The following is a 15,954-nucleotide window of genomic DNA, read 5'->3' on the forward strand; positions in this document are numbered from 1 at the left end:
AAAACTAAGCACAAGCAAAATCCTAGAGGAAAACCTGGTTCAGTCTACTTTCCAACAGACACTGGGAGACAAATTCTCCTTTCAGCAGGACGAAAACCTAAAACACAAGGCTAAATCTACAGGAGTTGCTTACCAAGACGACATTGAATGTTCCTGAGTAGCCTAGTTACAGTTGACTTAAATTGGCTTGAAAATCTATGGCAAAACTTGAAAACGGCTGTCTAGCAATGATCAACAACCAACTTGACAGAGCTTGACATTTGTTTTTAAGAATAATGTGCAAATATTGTACAGGTGTGAAAAGCTCTTAGAGACTTACCCAGAAAGACTTGTAGGTGGAAACGCTGCCAAAGGTGATTCTAAAATCTATTGACTCAGGGGTGAGAATAGTTATAAAAATAATATTTTTATATTTAATTTTCAAAAAAATTGGAAAAACTAAAAAAAACAACAACATGATTTCACTTAGTCATCATGGGGTATTGTGTGTAGATGGGTGAGAGAAAAATATATATTTAATCCATTTTGAATTCGGGCTGTAACACAATAAAACGTGGAATAAACCAAGGGTTATGAATACTTTCTAAAGGCACTGTATGTCTCCACCCTAACAATGGGATTCGTTGTCCACAGAGTGGAACTGGCAGGCTGTCGCTCTGTATTTGATTGAGTTACCCTTCCTATGAAGTAGCGAGGGTTCTGCAATTGACTTGTTGGTTCTTTTAATGGGCGACCAGACGTCTCGCCGGGGGCGGAAGATTGTTGTTGAATTTTTTTTCACTCGCTTCTGACTAGCTATCCTCGGCTGGCCATTTGATTTGTCTGCATACAGATTGTCAAAGGGCAGGTGGGTCACGATTTTATATTATTGTTCGAATTTATTTTGTGGAAATAAAACCAGAATAGTTTATATTGAAATAATGTGGTAATGGAAAGATAACGTTACAAACTGGCAAAGTAACATTTAGGAACGAATGACAGCTAGCTTGTAACGTTAGATTAGCTATTTGCTAGCTAAGTTAGCTTTTGCGTAAGGTCGCTAACGTTAGCTAACTGGTGAGGTGACCGTTTTGCATCCCGTGACGTTAACCAGTAGCTAAGCTGGCGAGGTAACGTTACCTTTTATGATGTGTATTATTCCTAACATATTTCGAAACAAACAGTAACGGTGTTGTCAGTGTTAATGTGACTGTTCCTTTTAGCTAGCCTATGTAGCGAGTTAGCTAACATCATCGCTGATAATTCTGAACTCGGACGATATGCAACTGATAATTCTCAACTAGCCTCGCTAGCTAACTAGCTAGTTACATTGACAATTGCTGTCTGTTGTTGGCAATGTAGTTAGCTACAGTATCTAGATATCGTTTAACGTTACAGGAAAGGTGTTATTTTTCTTGCGAATGCAAGATAACGTTAACTAGCAGCTTTTCAGGAAATGACACATTTATAGATATAGCCCCCATTCATTGTTGTCATTATTCCATATTAATGATCAACATGACTGGTTTATTCCACTTCATTGAATCAACTCATGATATCATGCAACCAGTCCAGTGAAGTGGTTGTTGGGCTTCAGTGGGAAAACATGCCATGTGGTGATCTCCTGTCAAACTCTCAGCTGTCATACTTAATATAGAATGAGAGAGAGTGGGAGGTAGGGTTATTTTGTGGGGCAGGGTCTTACACATTTAGGGTGCTGCGGTCATGCATGTGTTACAGTATAGCCTAATAACAATACTTTGGCCTAAAGTGTGTATCAGAAGAACACTTTTACCTGTGCTATTCCCATGCAGGATGTCAGGATGGATGATGGCCCAGCCCTGCCAGACAGCTTGGTGCTTGAGATCTTCCTGCGTCTCCCTCATGACACTGTGCTGAGTGCTGGCCTGGCCTGCAGACAGTGGTTGGCAGTGTCCAAAGATGAGTTCCTGTGGAGGGAGCTGTTCTACAGCTACTATAGGATCCCCCGCTCTGTGCCCAGACACCCTGGTAGGTCACATAGAACACCAGGCAGTAGGGTTGGGTTAATTCCATTTTAAACCCAACAATACAGGAAATTATGTTGATTTCAGCAAATTAATGGTTCCATCAATCATAGGAAAGGATGGACATAGTTCAACTTATAAAGAAGGAAAGTATTGTACTGTAAAAAATGAATGTGCCAGGCCAGCACACAGTGCCCTTGTCCAGCTCCTACTTGAGGTATGAATTATTGCAGTACTGAGTCACTATCTTGTGTTCTCGTGTTAACTGTTGCGCAGTGGCTTGAAGTACTGTTGTCGCCGATTTGCATAGATGTTTGACTTCTACCTCCTATCTCTGTCCCTAGCTTCTCTGTCATGGTACAGGGAGTTCAAGCGTCTGTTTGACTGTATCCCCTGTGTGGAGGTCCAAACTCTGAAAGAGCACCATGACCAGGTCCTCCACCTGGCCTTCTCCCATCGCGGACACCGCTTTTCCTCCTGCTCCAAAGACTGCACCGTCAAGGTCCGTCACATTATATGACTGGAGAAGACCGTAGTTTTAGCCTAGTGCCAGGGATAAGCCAAATAAAGATGTTCCACAATAACAGTTGCAAGGATACATTTTTGCCCCAAGACCAATGTTAGCATAATGGCCCAAATGGATCATTGTCTGCTATAATGCAAAAACTAAAATATAGCTATTTGTCAATATTACAGCACAGGAGCCATTGTGGACCTTAGTTTCAAGTTTGTAGTGCCCAAAAATGGGATGTAGGGGAAACAAATGTAATTGTTGAGATTTGCACATCGTAGCTGTAGATTTGACATCTCAAATCAAAGGTTATTGGTTGCGTACACAGTTTAGCACTTGTTATAGTGGGTGCAGCGACATACTTGTTTATAGCTCCTTGCAGTGCAGTAAAAATGTCAAATAAGTACATTAATAATAATCAACAACTATAAATCACGAATGTCAGGATGAATCCAGTTAACAACCCCAATATACTGCTTTTCTCATTATCTAACATCCTCCTCTCACCTGCCTGTGCTGGTCAGCTTTGGGACACAGAGCGGCCCGATGGCACCATCACCATGGTGCACAGCTCCAGCATGCGCCAGTTCAACTGGGGCTACACCCAGTTCTCCCAGTTCAACGCTGACGACACCCTGCTACTGGTGTCTGGAGTCTACCTGGGCTCTCATCACTCCTCCTCTGGGGAGATCGCTGTCATCAGCTTGGGTAGGACACACACACTCTCTCCTGCTGTTTCTTACTCGCTTTTGTCTCCTTCCTTGTCTCTCTTCCTCTATTTGCTCTTTCTCTTGTGCTTTCATTGGTCATTTTTCTGGAATGTGTATCACAAACCCCAATTTTATTTTTTTAAAGACCAATGACTTAATTCAAAATGCAAGTTATCCTCATTATAAATGTTTTGGGACACAAAATGCCGTTACGACACACTGACATTGTGACTCATGTGAGACATAATGTGGAAGAAATGACATATACCCAGGCGCACTAAATGACATACGCAGGCGCACCTTAATTTTCACCCTAACAGTTAGGCAACAAACATTTCCTCACACTGTCTTTTTACATGCAATACAGGTCTTTAAAGTTACATATTTGCTCTGACACACCCAAGCCAGACCATAGCTACTACTACCAGTGGAGGCTGGTGGGAGGAGCTATAGGAGGACAGGCTCATTGTAATGACATAAATGGAATGAGTCAAACGTGGTTTCCATATGTTTGATACGGTTTCATTTATTCCATCCAGCCATTACAATGAGCCTGTCCTCTTTTAGAGGAGTTGAAATGTGTTGTAGGCTAAATGTAGACGCCAAGTTTCAGTTGCAACAGTCATTGCTGTAGCCTACAGAGAATGTCATCTTGGTTGTCAAAATTATTTGATAAAGGATTCACACACGGGTAAATTACCACTACGTCGTGCAATGATTCTCTACACTATACTTGATTATGTCACAGACTAAAATAAGGCAAACTATTAGCATTTTTGCAATCAGGAAATGGTGGTGTGATTTCTGCATAGTGCATCTTTAATATTTGATCTGTCATACCTATGGTATACGGTCTGATATACCACGGCTGTCAGCCAATCAGCATTCATAAATATAAACTGGGTGGTTCGATCCCTGAATGCTGATTGGCTGACAGCCATGGTATATCAGACCGTATACCACGGGTATGACACTACTTTTATTTTTACTGCTCTAATTACGTTGATAATCCTGTTTGCATGTACATTACTATAGATAAATCCAACAGGAGAAATTGAGTGATGAAAGTTGGACAGAGAATGTCAATCTCTGAGCAAGAAAAAAATAATAATAATAATAATAATAAAAAATCACTTGGATGATTGATTGTTAGGCTATTTTCTGGCAGTCAGATGTTAAGACTACAAACCATTATAAATGGCCTATTTGTTAGATTTATTTCAATAGGCATAGGCTACTGACTAAAATCGGGGTTTATAATTGCAATTCAGCTTTGCCGTGGTTTGCTGCGCTAGATGCAGGTAGCCTATAGGCCAACATCTATTTCAGGGAAAAATCCACAATGAAACTGACATTAAATTGGGAGAATTATACATTTGCGATAGATCTGTCACCATGATCACAATGGATAACTTCCAATTTAATTAAACATGACCATTTCATAACTGCATAATAACACAAGCCTACAACAACAAACTGAAGTTATAAACTATTTATTAAATCCGTTCTCCTGCTCCATGTAGGCTACACAAGTGGCACAAATTGATTTGCAATGACTCCAGCATATTGTAATTTCAACATATTTCTTGTATCAAATGGTAGACTACAGTAGTCTACAATGGCATATAAATAAATAGCCGACTTGATGGCCAACAGATGCAAATGTATCATTCTCCACATTTTAATCAATGTCATTCCCCATAACAGAAGCTCAAGAGGGAGTTCCATAACTTTAATTTCAAGTTTCCACTCGCAGCTCTTGAGACCTTAACTCGTGAGCACGCATAAAACCCTTCGCTTGATACGGTTTTCCATCAGAAAAGGCGACATTAAAATGCAGTTTACTTTAAACCACCACCACAGAGCAAATGTATCTAAAGCGCTCTAGTGAGCCTAAAGTCATTCTCCAGTGCTTTGTCGCTGTTATATCAGTTCTACCGCGTTAATGTTTTCTGGAAAAATGGTTGGTAATAGGTGTCTCCATAATGACAATCTAAATAGCCTACCTACAAATGGTAAAAAGTTGTCACGACATGCGCGCGTGCTGCTCGGTCTCCGTGACTTAGCTACAGCGCTTTCTCAACCAGTGATCTCAACACACGTCCTTCCCCACCACTTGTTCAGTAACAGCCTTCTCACTTGCCTGATAGTCAGCAGCAGCAGGTCACAGTGAAATATAATAATGAGAAATGTCATGGCGGCCGCGATGCAATTTAGAAGTAGCTCAAAAACCCGAAACCCGCGAGCAATACATTTTTACCCGCAACTTCGTTTTCAAAGTTGCCCTATTTGGCCGAAAAACTGCGGACATGGCATGTCTGGTACAAACCCGTATAAATTGTCTGATCGCCCTCTAGTGGCAAAAGTAAGAACTGTCCAAAAAGCCAAAGTTGGAGGAGAAGAAAAAAAAACTTTCCTTGACAGAATAATTAAAGGCATACAACGACCAAATAAGCGTGACACATTGGTGCAGGAAATGAAGAAATGTATTTAAAATGCTCAAATTAAACAATTAACTATGCTAATTAGGAAAGCTGTGTGCATTAAAGAAATGGTTGCCTGTCTCTAAAAACCTGTCTAAGCGCCTGTTGTGTTCAGTGATTTAAGTAAATAAGTGCTGGGGCTATAAATGGAAGTTTTACGGTAGGCTATTTTTTATTATTTGTTAATGCTATATACAACGTCCTATGTACATAAGTGGACATTTTATGAAGGGGTGTATATATATATATATATATATATATATGTATGTATGTATGTATGTATGTATGTATGTATGTATGTATGTATGTATGTATGTATGTATGTATGTATGTATGTATGTATGTATGTATGTATGTATGTATGTATGTATGTATGTATGTATGTATGTATGTATGTATGTATGTATATATATATATATATATATATATATATATATATATATATATTTTTTTTTTAAATAGTAAAACAATGTCCAGTTTGGGTTGCAGTTGTAAACAGTCTGTCTGGCCCACAAATTAGTTCTTGTTTTTTCAATATGGCCCATGCGGTGATCGAGTTTAAGGGCTCATTATCCGATGTGGAAAACATGGAGAACCATAACTGTCTTGTCCTCCTCCACAGAGAACTACACCCTCCTGTCACGTGTGAGGAACAAGCCCTATGATGTGTTTGGCTGCTGGCTGAACGAGACCCACCTCATCTCTGGCAACCTGCACTGGATCGGCAACATGACCTCCTGCTCTGTGCTCTGGCTCAACAAAGCCTTTCAGGTCGGTCCCCTACATGGTCAAAATTTTATGGTTGGTAGAGGACAACAGTTCTTGAACAATTTATATATTGACCATTTTGACTAGATCATTGTATGACTGGTCAAACTGAGCTAAATTGTGGATGTCTCGCACAGAATTAATGTGAATGAATCAGTTTCTTTGTCTTTGGTCCATGTCAGCTCCCCCTCGGTCTCCCCTAGTCAGAGCTATCAGCCCCATAAGTATATTTGCTTAAGTTCCTTCCAGTCTAATGACCTGTATGTATTTCACTGTGCCATGTGTGTTCATGCATGAGCCTTTCTCTCCACAGGATGTGGAGTCTGAAAATGTCAACGTGGTCAAGCGGCTCTTTAAGATCCAGAACATCAACGCCAGCACCATCCGCACCGTGATGGTGGCCCACTGCCGGCGCCACGACTCCCCAGACCTGCTGCTTGACTACGAGGCCCAGGGTCAGAGCCAGCCCCTGAGTCACCAACCCCTGCTTTTTGACCTGGGCACCACTGACAGCGAGGAGGATGAGGAGGACGACGAAGAGCGCCGGCGGGAGATGAGACTGCAGGGTCTGTCAACAGCCCACCTCCCTCAGCTCACCCCCTCTGGGCTGGAGCATGTCATACAGGTGGGCACTCCCAACGGTTGTGTGTTACAGTAGAGAAGGCCAGTATGAAAACATGGATTTCCATGTAACAAATGGAAAGTCTGCGAAATAGTCATTTGACCACATGCACTTTACAACTTCATCCTGATGAGGAATGGGCATTTGACATTATTTCACTATCCGGATAGTTGAAATTACAAAAAATGTAATAGAAATAAATGCTCTGGACTCTCTTGACCAATCAAAATGACATACATGCACATGGCAGAGAACAGGCTGCTTTTCTCCGCTAGTGAAAAGTCCGATTTTTGCCATGATGGAACTGATTCAGTCAAGGTTTTCTGGTGAGTGTTTTGCATTGATCGGTCTCAAGTCTTGCGCACCTAACAGAGTTTGCACGTCTGTAATTGCCATTTGGAACTGGCAAAATAACATGCCAATGTCAGGGCAGACTGGGGGGCTAATGCCGCGTTCACGTGCTCGTCCGAACTTCCCATTTCCTAGTGGTGATGTCGGAAATGTGACTTTGTTTCATTCATATGCTTTTGTCAGGAACAATTCTTCAACCAATAAGATTCTAGCAAACTTGATAAGCTAGGTAACATTTCTAATAATAAAGTTAGCTTGCTTCACATTGACAATATGGTCAAACTAGCTACGTTATCCATATTGATTAGGTAGTAGCAGTCAAATGTTTCATTTTTTTTGGTTGAAAAAGTTGGTGGTGAAATGTAGCAATTCAGTCCACTTATAATTCTAATTTGGAGGGTCGTTCAAGTGAAACTTCCCAGTTGGAACTAGGAATTTCCGATAACTCTGATAGCATGTGAACGTGAAATAAATGCGCAGCAGTAGCTCAACGCACGTTATAAAAACTACATTCAATTTTTTTTATTAAAGGCCCAGTGCAGTCAAATGTGATTTACTGTCTTTTATATACACTGAGTGTACAAAACATTAGTATTGAGTTGCATCCCCTTTTGCCCTCAGAACAGCCTCAATTCGTCAGGGCATGGACTTTACAAGGTGTCAAATGCGTTCCACAGGGATGCTCGCCCATGTTGACTCCAATGCTTCCCAAGGTTGTGTCAAGTTGGCTGGATGTCCTTTGGATGGTGGACCAGTCTTGATACTCAATCTTTTGTCTTGCCCATTCAATCAAATGAATGGCACACGTATACAATCTGTGTCTCGTGGTTTAAAAATCCTTCTTTAACCTGTCTCTTTTTTTTTCACCTTTATTTAACTTCTCTATTGTAGGGGGCAGCATTTGGAATTTTGGATGAAAAGCATGCCCAAATTAAACTGCCTTCTACTCAGGCCCAGAAGACAGGATATGCATATAATTACTAGATTTGGATAGAAAACACTCTAAAGTTTCCATAACTGTTAAAATAATGTCTGTGAGTATTAACATAACTGATTTGGCAGGCGCAAACCTGAGAAAAATCCATTCAGGAAGAAGGATTTTTTGTTGTAGTTTTCTATTCAATGCCATTACAGTATCCATTGACTTAGGACTCACATTGCAGTTCCTATGCCTTCTACTAGATGTCAACAGTCTTTAGAAATTGTTTCAGGCTTGTATTCTGAAAAATGAGGGAGTAAGAGCAGCCTGAATGAGTGGACCCTGCTGTGTCAGAGCTTTTTCATGCGCGCGACCGAGAGAGTGCCTTTCTTGTTTACCTTTTATATTGACGACGTTATTGTCCGGTTGAAATATTATCGATTATTTAGGTTAAAAACAACCTGAGGATTGAATATAAACATCGTTTGACATGTTTCTATGAACTTTACGGATACAGTTTGGATTTTTTTGTCTGCCTGTTGTGACTGCGTTTGAGCCTGTGGATTACTGAAGAAAACACGCAAACAAAACGGAGGTTTTCGGATCTAAAAAGACTTCATCGAACAAAAGGAACATTTATTGAATAAATTAATATCTTCTGATTGCAAACATGTGAAGATCATCAAATGTTAGTTATTAATTTGATCTCTATTTCTGACTTGTGTAACTCTTCTACTTGGCTGGTTACTGTTTGTAATGATTTGTCTGCTGAGCTATGTTCTCAAATAATTGTAAGGTATGCTTTCGCCGTAAAGCATTTTTTAAATCTGATACCGTGGTTGGATTCACAAGAAGTTCATCTTTAAACCTATGTAAAATAGTTGTATCTTTTCTGAATTTTTATAATGAGTATTTCTGTATTTGGCGCTCTGCAATCTCACTGGATGTTGGCCAGGTGGGACGCTAGCAGGTAGGCTAGTTGAGAACAAGTTCTCATTTGCAACTGCGAACTGGCCAAGATAAAGCATAGTAATTCGACACAAACAACAACACAGAGTTACACATGGAATAAACAAAACATACAGTCAATAATACAGTAGAACAAAAGAAAACAAAAGGTTTATATACAGTGAGTGCAAATGAGGTAAGATAAGGGAGTTAGGCAAAAAATAGGCCATGGTGGCGAAGTAATTACAATATAGCAATTAAACACTGGAATGGTTGATGTGCAGAAGATGAATGTGCAAGTAGAGATACTGGGGTGCAAAGGAGCTAAATAAATACTGTATGGGGATGAGGTAGGTAGGTAGATGGAGGCTGTTTACAGATGGGCTATGTACAGGTGCAGTGATCTGTGAGCTGCTCTGACAGCTGTTGCTTAAAGCTAGTGATATGATATGAGTCTCCAGCTTCAGAGATTTTTACAGTTCGTTCCAGTCATTGGCAGCAGAGAACTGGAAGGATAGACGACCAAAGAAGGAATTGGCTTTGGGGGTGACCAGTGAAATATACCTGCTGGAGCATGTGCTACGAGTGGGTGCTGCTATGGTGACCAGTGAGCCGAGATAGTGGGGCTTTACCTAGCAGAGACTTATAGATGACCTGGAGCCAGTGGGTTTGGCAACGAGTATGAAGCGAGGGCCAGCCAACGAGAGCGTACAGGTCGCAATGGTGGGTAGTATATGGGGCTTTGGTGACAAAACGGATGGCACTGTGATAGACTGCATCCAGTATGCTGAGTAGAGTGTTGGAGGCTATTTTATAGATGACATCACCGAAGTCGAGGATCGATAGGATAGTCAGCTTTATGAGGGTATGTTTGGCAGCATGAGTGAAGGATGCTTTTTTGCGATATAGGAAGCCAATTCTAAATTTAATTTTGGATTGGAGATGCTTAATGTGAGTCTGGAAGGAGAGTTTACAGTCTAACCAGACACCTAGGTAGTTGTCTACGTATTCCGAGTCCGAGCCGTCCAGAGTAGTGATGCTGTACGGGCGAGCAGTTGCGGGCAGTGATCGGTTGAATAGCATGCATTTAGTTTTACTTGCGTTTAAGAGTAGTTGGAGGCCAACTCCTCCCCACCTACACTGATTTGAAGTGGATTTAATAAGGGATCATAGACTGACCAGGTGAAAGCTGTTATGCAAAGAGAATGTTGTTCCTGATGTTTTGTACACTGTGTATATTTTCACAATGAGGTTTGAATAATACTGCGAAAATGATCCCCTTTTGGTGAAAGAGCTGTTTGAAAATGCTGCTTGAAATTTTAGCCTGTTTTGCCTGTCTTGTGATGTCACCAGGCGGTAAATTCATTAATAGACCGATAAGAAAGAGTTCCAAACCTCTCTACCAATAACATCTAGTTTTCAGTTTCCCCCTCCCCACTCAGACCACTCCGACAGTCCTAGCAAAATTCATGCTTGAGATATTGCTCTTTGCTAAGAAGCTAATTGTGTTTCTTTTGTTTTCAATTGAAATGGTCAAAATCACAGTAAGGTACTCGACGCGGCAATCTGCAGTAGAAACGATAACAAAGCTGTCTCCCTGGTTCAGTAAAAAGCTGATGGCTGGGCCTGGAGAAATTTAACCACTCAAGTTCATAGAACGCTATGGATGCAAGGACTGACCATCCATTATATCAAAATGATAGTTTTAACCATGTTTTGAGGCTATAGTTTGTAATAAATTGTAAACAACAATGGAGTAAAACAAGCTTATATTTTGGGTTCTGATTGGTAATGGCAGTGGAACTAAGCTCATGAGACATTTATATGTTTTATATATTCTTTTAAAAATCAATGAGTACAATTAATTCATAAGTCCAACTCCTGATTTCCCCTTTTAATTGTTATCCAGAAATTATTTGACTTTGAGATAAAAAGTGCAATGCAGCCATTTAAGTATTTAAAATGTCATGGTATATCATTTTAGATAACAATGTCACAAGGATAATTACATTTGTAACAACTTTTTCATTGTCAAAAGAGGCCAAAAAAATATAGATTTAAAAAAATGACCAACTCAAGTAATCGAATACTAACATCTGTTCGGATATTCAATTAACTTTGCCCATCCCTAATCTTGATTTGGTATTCGCTGATCCTTTCTCCCCTCTCCCTCTGGTGCCCTCAGGGTCGTCACAGTGAGGCCTCAGAGGCGAGGGAGCTGGAGACCAAGTGGGCCCGGCTCATGGCTAGAACCCACACCAAGGCCCCAGACCCCAACGTGCTCTCCTCGGCCCCTGGGGACGAAGAGGATAAGACCTACCTGCTCTTCACCACCGGCAGCCTTACCTACTCCCCCCACCAGATCGGCATCAAGCGGATCATGCCTGACCAGATGACCACGTCTGGGCCTGTTTTGGGGGAGGAGCGCAGCACTGACGAGTTCTTTGACTCTCTGGACCATGTGATCGACATTCACGGCCACATCATCGGCATGGGCCTGTCTCCAGACCACAGGTGAGTGAGTGTTAGTCATGAGTAGTAGTGTGAAGAGGCTGGATAACTTGGTTGCATGGCTACAGGGGCAAAGATGTTGCAGGAGGAGTGTACCTGAAACCCCTTGAATGACTGTCATAGTAACTATTTGTCTTGCAAATCACCTTGCTTTCCTCACTTTGTTTATAATGCTGAACAAGTATGTCCATGCTGTTGTCCGTCTGTCCAGGTATCTGTATGTGAACAGTCGGGCTTGGCCGGCGGGCTGCGTGATCTCTGACCCCATGTCTCCGCCCCCCATTGCCGAGGAGATCGACCTGCACGTTATTGACCTGAAAAGCCTGCGGGAGGAGAGACGGAGCCTGAGGGCCCACCGAGCCTTCACGCCCAACGACGAGTGCTTCTTCATCTTCCTGGACGTCAGCAGAGACTTTGTGGCCAGGTACGTATGTCAAGTCTGCTCTAACATTTACAGGCAGTATGGGGTTGCTATGGTGGTGTTTTATAAAGAATTTCGGATCCCTTTTTAAAAGTTGTCTGTGTAAAGGTATTGGACGTTTGTGTCCGATACTAACAGGGAGAAATTGTGTGGATTATATGAAGGACATGTCTTACCATATGCAGATTTTCTGATTTGATAACACCATAATCCTGTCCAGAATTAGTTTTATGAAGTTGAACTGAGCACAGAAATCACCTACTTTAGTCATTCACCAGTGACTGGTCTATCGCTCTCCCCCTAGTGGCGCAGAGGACAAACACGGTTACATCTGGGACCGCCACTACAACATCTGCCTGGCGCGGCTGCAGCACGACGATGTGGTCAACTCTGTGGCCTTCAGCCCGGCCGACCAGGAGCTGCTGCTCTCCGCCAGCGACGACTCCACCATCAAGGTTTGGCGCTCGCCACGCATGGTCCGCCTGGCCCAGACGCCCGCCCACCCCCCACGCCCACGCAGCCTCCTCTCCTGGCTGGGCCGCAACAAGAAGACCACCTCTGTCAACGGGAAACCCTGAGACAGGCGGAAGGGGACTGGAGATAGTGGGGGGAAAGACTCATGGGTGACACACGCACTCTCCAGTAGTTATCTTCAGTGTGGGTAAATCACACTTTTACCTTGAACTCACTGTGTTATGGCTGCCTACACATTGTGGTACATGTGAGAGCTGGGGTAAGCCAGAAGGAGGTGCAACAGTCCTCTCCATAAATTTCATTATTTAAGGTGACACCTAGCAAGGTGAATTGCTCCTACAGTGAAGATCAGACAAGTTCCTCCTGGACCTTTGCAAAGTCTGGGGGGGATGTGACATTCATTTTATTTAATGATCATGTTTCCAATTATTGAATGAACTACTGGAGAAGAAACATTGGAGAGGACTTCAGAAGAGAAAATGATAGTTTGTTCACTAAAGGAAAAGGAGACACTAAAATATGGTCAAAGACCACCCCATTTCTTGTCTTCGGTTTTTTAAGTATTTCGCTCTGTCAATACGAGTAATTATATATTCTTTCACATTTTTTTTATGTTGGGTTGTACCATCACATTAGTGATGTCCGCAGATCTGCAATCATGACATCTGAAATGACCTCTGATTGGAGAGACCTATCCCAGCTCTCGTCATGCATAAAAACATGTTGTAAAAGTTTGTTTTTAAATGTCTGTTTTTTGTTTTGTTTTCACTGGCTATTCTGCAACTTTACGCCAGCTTTGAGTGACTTTTAAAAAAATAAATAAGACATTTCTATCACTTTCATGATAGGTTCAATCTGAGATCCTTGTCTTCAGTTATGATCAGAGCCAAACACACAAGTACTCAATATGTTGACTGTCTTTGGTTAAGTTACCACAATTTCTTTAGGACAGATGCAAAATAAGTTTTGTCAAAAGATCCATTATGTTTCAGGTAGTTTGTATTTTCTCCACAGTCAGTTATTTAGCTGTATCAGCTATAGGACTGTGGCAGTCATAAAATTTAGTCAGCTGGTTTTCATGCAAATGACTGCTGTTCTCATGGTAATGGCCTGTTAATTAGAAAACACGTTTAGCATCTCCATGAAAACAACCTGCTACAAGCCGCTGATGCAAGCCTTTGGGACATTTAAAAAATCTACATTTAAAAAAAGTAACAAATCCATTTAATATACCACATCACAATACATTTCCTTTAGACCAGTCTAAAAATGTATGTATTTCAGAAGGACAGAATGAGTTGGCCTACTGGGTTATTTGGCTATGGGATGTAGGCTAGTTGATTTAGCAGACCGGAAATGCTAAAGTTCCATGACATTATTTTATTGTAAGAATATAATTGAACTTAGCTGAATAAAAGAAAGGATATTTTTCCCATTCCAGAGCGAGTGTGCATATGAAGTGGCAATGTTGAGTGTGAAAATGATTATTTGAAACGGGTCCTACACACTAGATTGTGTTGTGAATGATACAAAACTTAAATTTCTTAGAAATATAATAATTCTCTATTACTGAGCTATTCAAAATCAAATACTCATTTACTATAATTGTAGGCTAACTAAGCCTCCCTGCACAGTCAATGAACCAACATCACTTAGGCCTACATGCTCTCTCCCAGACTCATGGATAGAACATTTGGAGCGTAGCATAAGGTAACCAGTCCATCCAGTATGCATCATAATACAGTCCACACTCAAAGGCCATTACTAGAATTTGTTTAATTTGAGTATAGGTTAGACAAAGTATGTACCAAAAACATCTTACATTTTTTTCTGTCACGTGTACTGTGAGGTAGGCTATTACTTGTATAATGGCATCTGTGTAAGTTGGTGGAATTCCCCATCACTGAGAATGAGGGGGTCATCATTCTGTAGATGTGTGGAAATTATCCAACCATTATGTAGAATATAATAAACTAAATGTCTCAATCTGACTCCAATATGTAAATACATGCAACAGGCCCTGCACATCTCTGGAGCAATCTAGTGAGCCTTACATCACATCTCAGTATGACTATAATGAGCATGTCTAACTTGCACCATTATGCAGTTATTAAGAGATACATATAGTTAATCGTGGCTATGAGTCATCATGCTGGGTCTCAGTGCACATCGCAAGTATATCACCTTCTCTCACTCTTCCACTACAACGGTCTTAAGTGAGTTGCGTACTAACAACGCATGTCCAGAGTGCATAAGAAGAGATTAAGGGTATTTTCACATATAGTCCTCTTTAAATGGGGCAGCAGGTAGCCTAGTGGTTAGAGCATTGGGCCAGTAACCAAAAAGTTGCTAGATCAAATCCCCGAGCTGACAAGGTAAAAATGTCATTATGCACCTCAACAAAGGACAATTAGCCCACTGTTCCTGGTAGGCCGTCATTGTTAAGAATTTGTTCTTAACTGACTTGCCTAGTTAAATAAAGGTTAAAAAATTAATCGAACTAAGTGGTAAAAAGAAAAGCTAAAGAACTCTGTTCTTTTCATATTCACACTCCCCTTGACTTTAAACTCTTACCAGGTCACTTCATCTATTTTGTGCTCCGAGTCCTCTTTGCATTCATATTGCTATGTTAAGGGACCAACATCTTTTTCCAACATTCACTCAATACACTCTGGGTTTTTACTAAGTGCAGGACAAATCATTCCACCAGAACATGTAACAGTCAGTATCTGATGTGGCCACCAGCTGCATTAAGTACTGCAGTGCATCTCCTCCATGGACTGCACCAGATTTGCCCTTTCTTGCTGTGAGATGTTGCCCCACTCTTCCACCAAGGCACCTGCAAGTTCCCGGATATTTCTGGGAGGAATGGCCCTAGCCCTCACCCTCCGATCCAACAGGTCCCAGACGTGCTCAATGGGATTGAGATCCAGGTTCTTCGCTGGCCATGGCTGAACACTGACATTCCTGTCTTGCAGGAAATCACGGACAAAACGAGCAGTATGGCCGCTGACATTGTCATGCTGGAGGGTCATGTCAGGATGAGCCTGCAGGAAGGGTACCACATGAGAAGGATGTCTTCCCTGTAATGCACAGCGTTGAGATTGCCTGCAATGACAAGCTCAGTCCGATGATGCTGTGACACACCGCCCCAGATGATGATGGACCATCCACCTCCAAATCGATCCCGCTCCAGAGTACAGGCCTAGGTGTAACGCTCATTCCTTCGATGATAAACGCGAATCCGACCA

At 41.6% G+C, this 15,954-nt stretch overlaps 1 protein-coding gene across 2 annotated transcripts; it reads left to right on the forward strand.

Annotated features, from left to right (window-relative positions):
- Positions 1–610: 610 nt before the first annotated feature.
- On the forward strand, positions 611–13,564 carry fbxw5 (F-box and WD repeat domain containing 5). 2 transcript variants are annotated; one of them, XM_021590874.2, is made up of 9 exons: positions 611–847; positions 1,794–1,989; positions 2,330–2,487; positions 3,021–3,204; positions 6,312–6,460; positions 6,771–7,082; positions 11,483–11,811; positions 12,020–12,232; positions 12,534–13,564. In XM_021590874.2, exons 2-9 carry the CDS (start codon positions 1,803–1,805, stop codon positions 12,805–12,807), a joined length of 1,806 nt encoding a protein of 601 aa, XP_021446549.1. In that variant the 5' UTR covers positions 611–847; positions 1,794–1,802; the 3' UTR covers positions 12,808–13,564. The 2 variants fall into 2 exon arrangements, with proteins under 2 accessions (XP_021446549.1, XP_021446551.1); XM_021590876.2 differs by lacking the exon at positions 611–847 and adding an exon at positions 895–1,109.
- Positions 13,565–15,954: the final 2,390 nt, after the last annotated feature.

Source organism: Oncorhynchus mykiss, chromosome Y, assembly GCF_013265735.2.
Source record: "Oncorhynchus mykiss isolate Arlee chromosome Y, USDA_OmykA_1.1, whole genome shotgun sequence".
Taxonomy (NCBI): domain Eukaryota; kingdom Metazoa; phylum Chordata; class Actinopteri; order Salmoniformes; family Salmonidae; genus Oncorhynchus; species Oncorhynchus mykiss.

Bases quoted from the DNA above. Each gene is read 5' to 3' on its own strand.
- fbxw5 (XM_021590874.2), top strand. From the start codon at position 1,803: ATGGATGATGGCCCAGCCCTGCCAGACAGCTTGGTGCTTGAGATCTTC. The intron at 2,488-3,020 runs GTCCGTCACATT...TGTGCTGGTCAG, and splicing joins CCAAAGACTGCACCGTCAAG to CTTTGGGACACAGAGCGGCC. The intron at 12,233-12,533 runs GTACGTATGTCA...CTCTCCCCCTAG, and splicing joins AGCAGAGACTTTGTGGCCAG to TGGCGCAGAGGACAAACACG.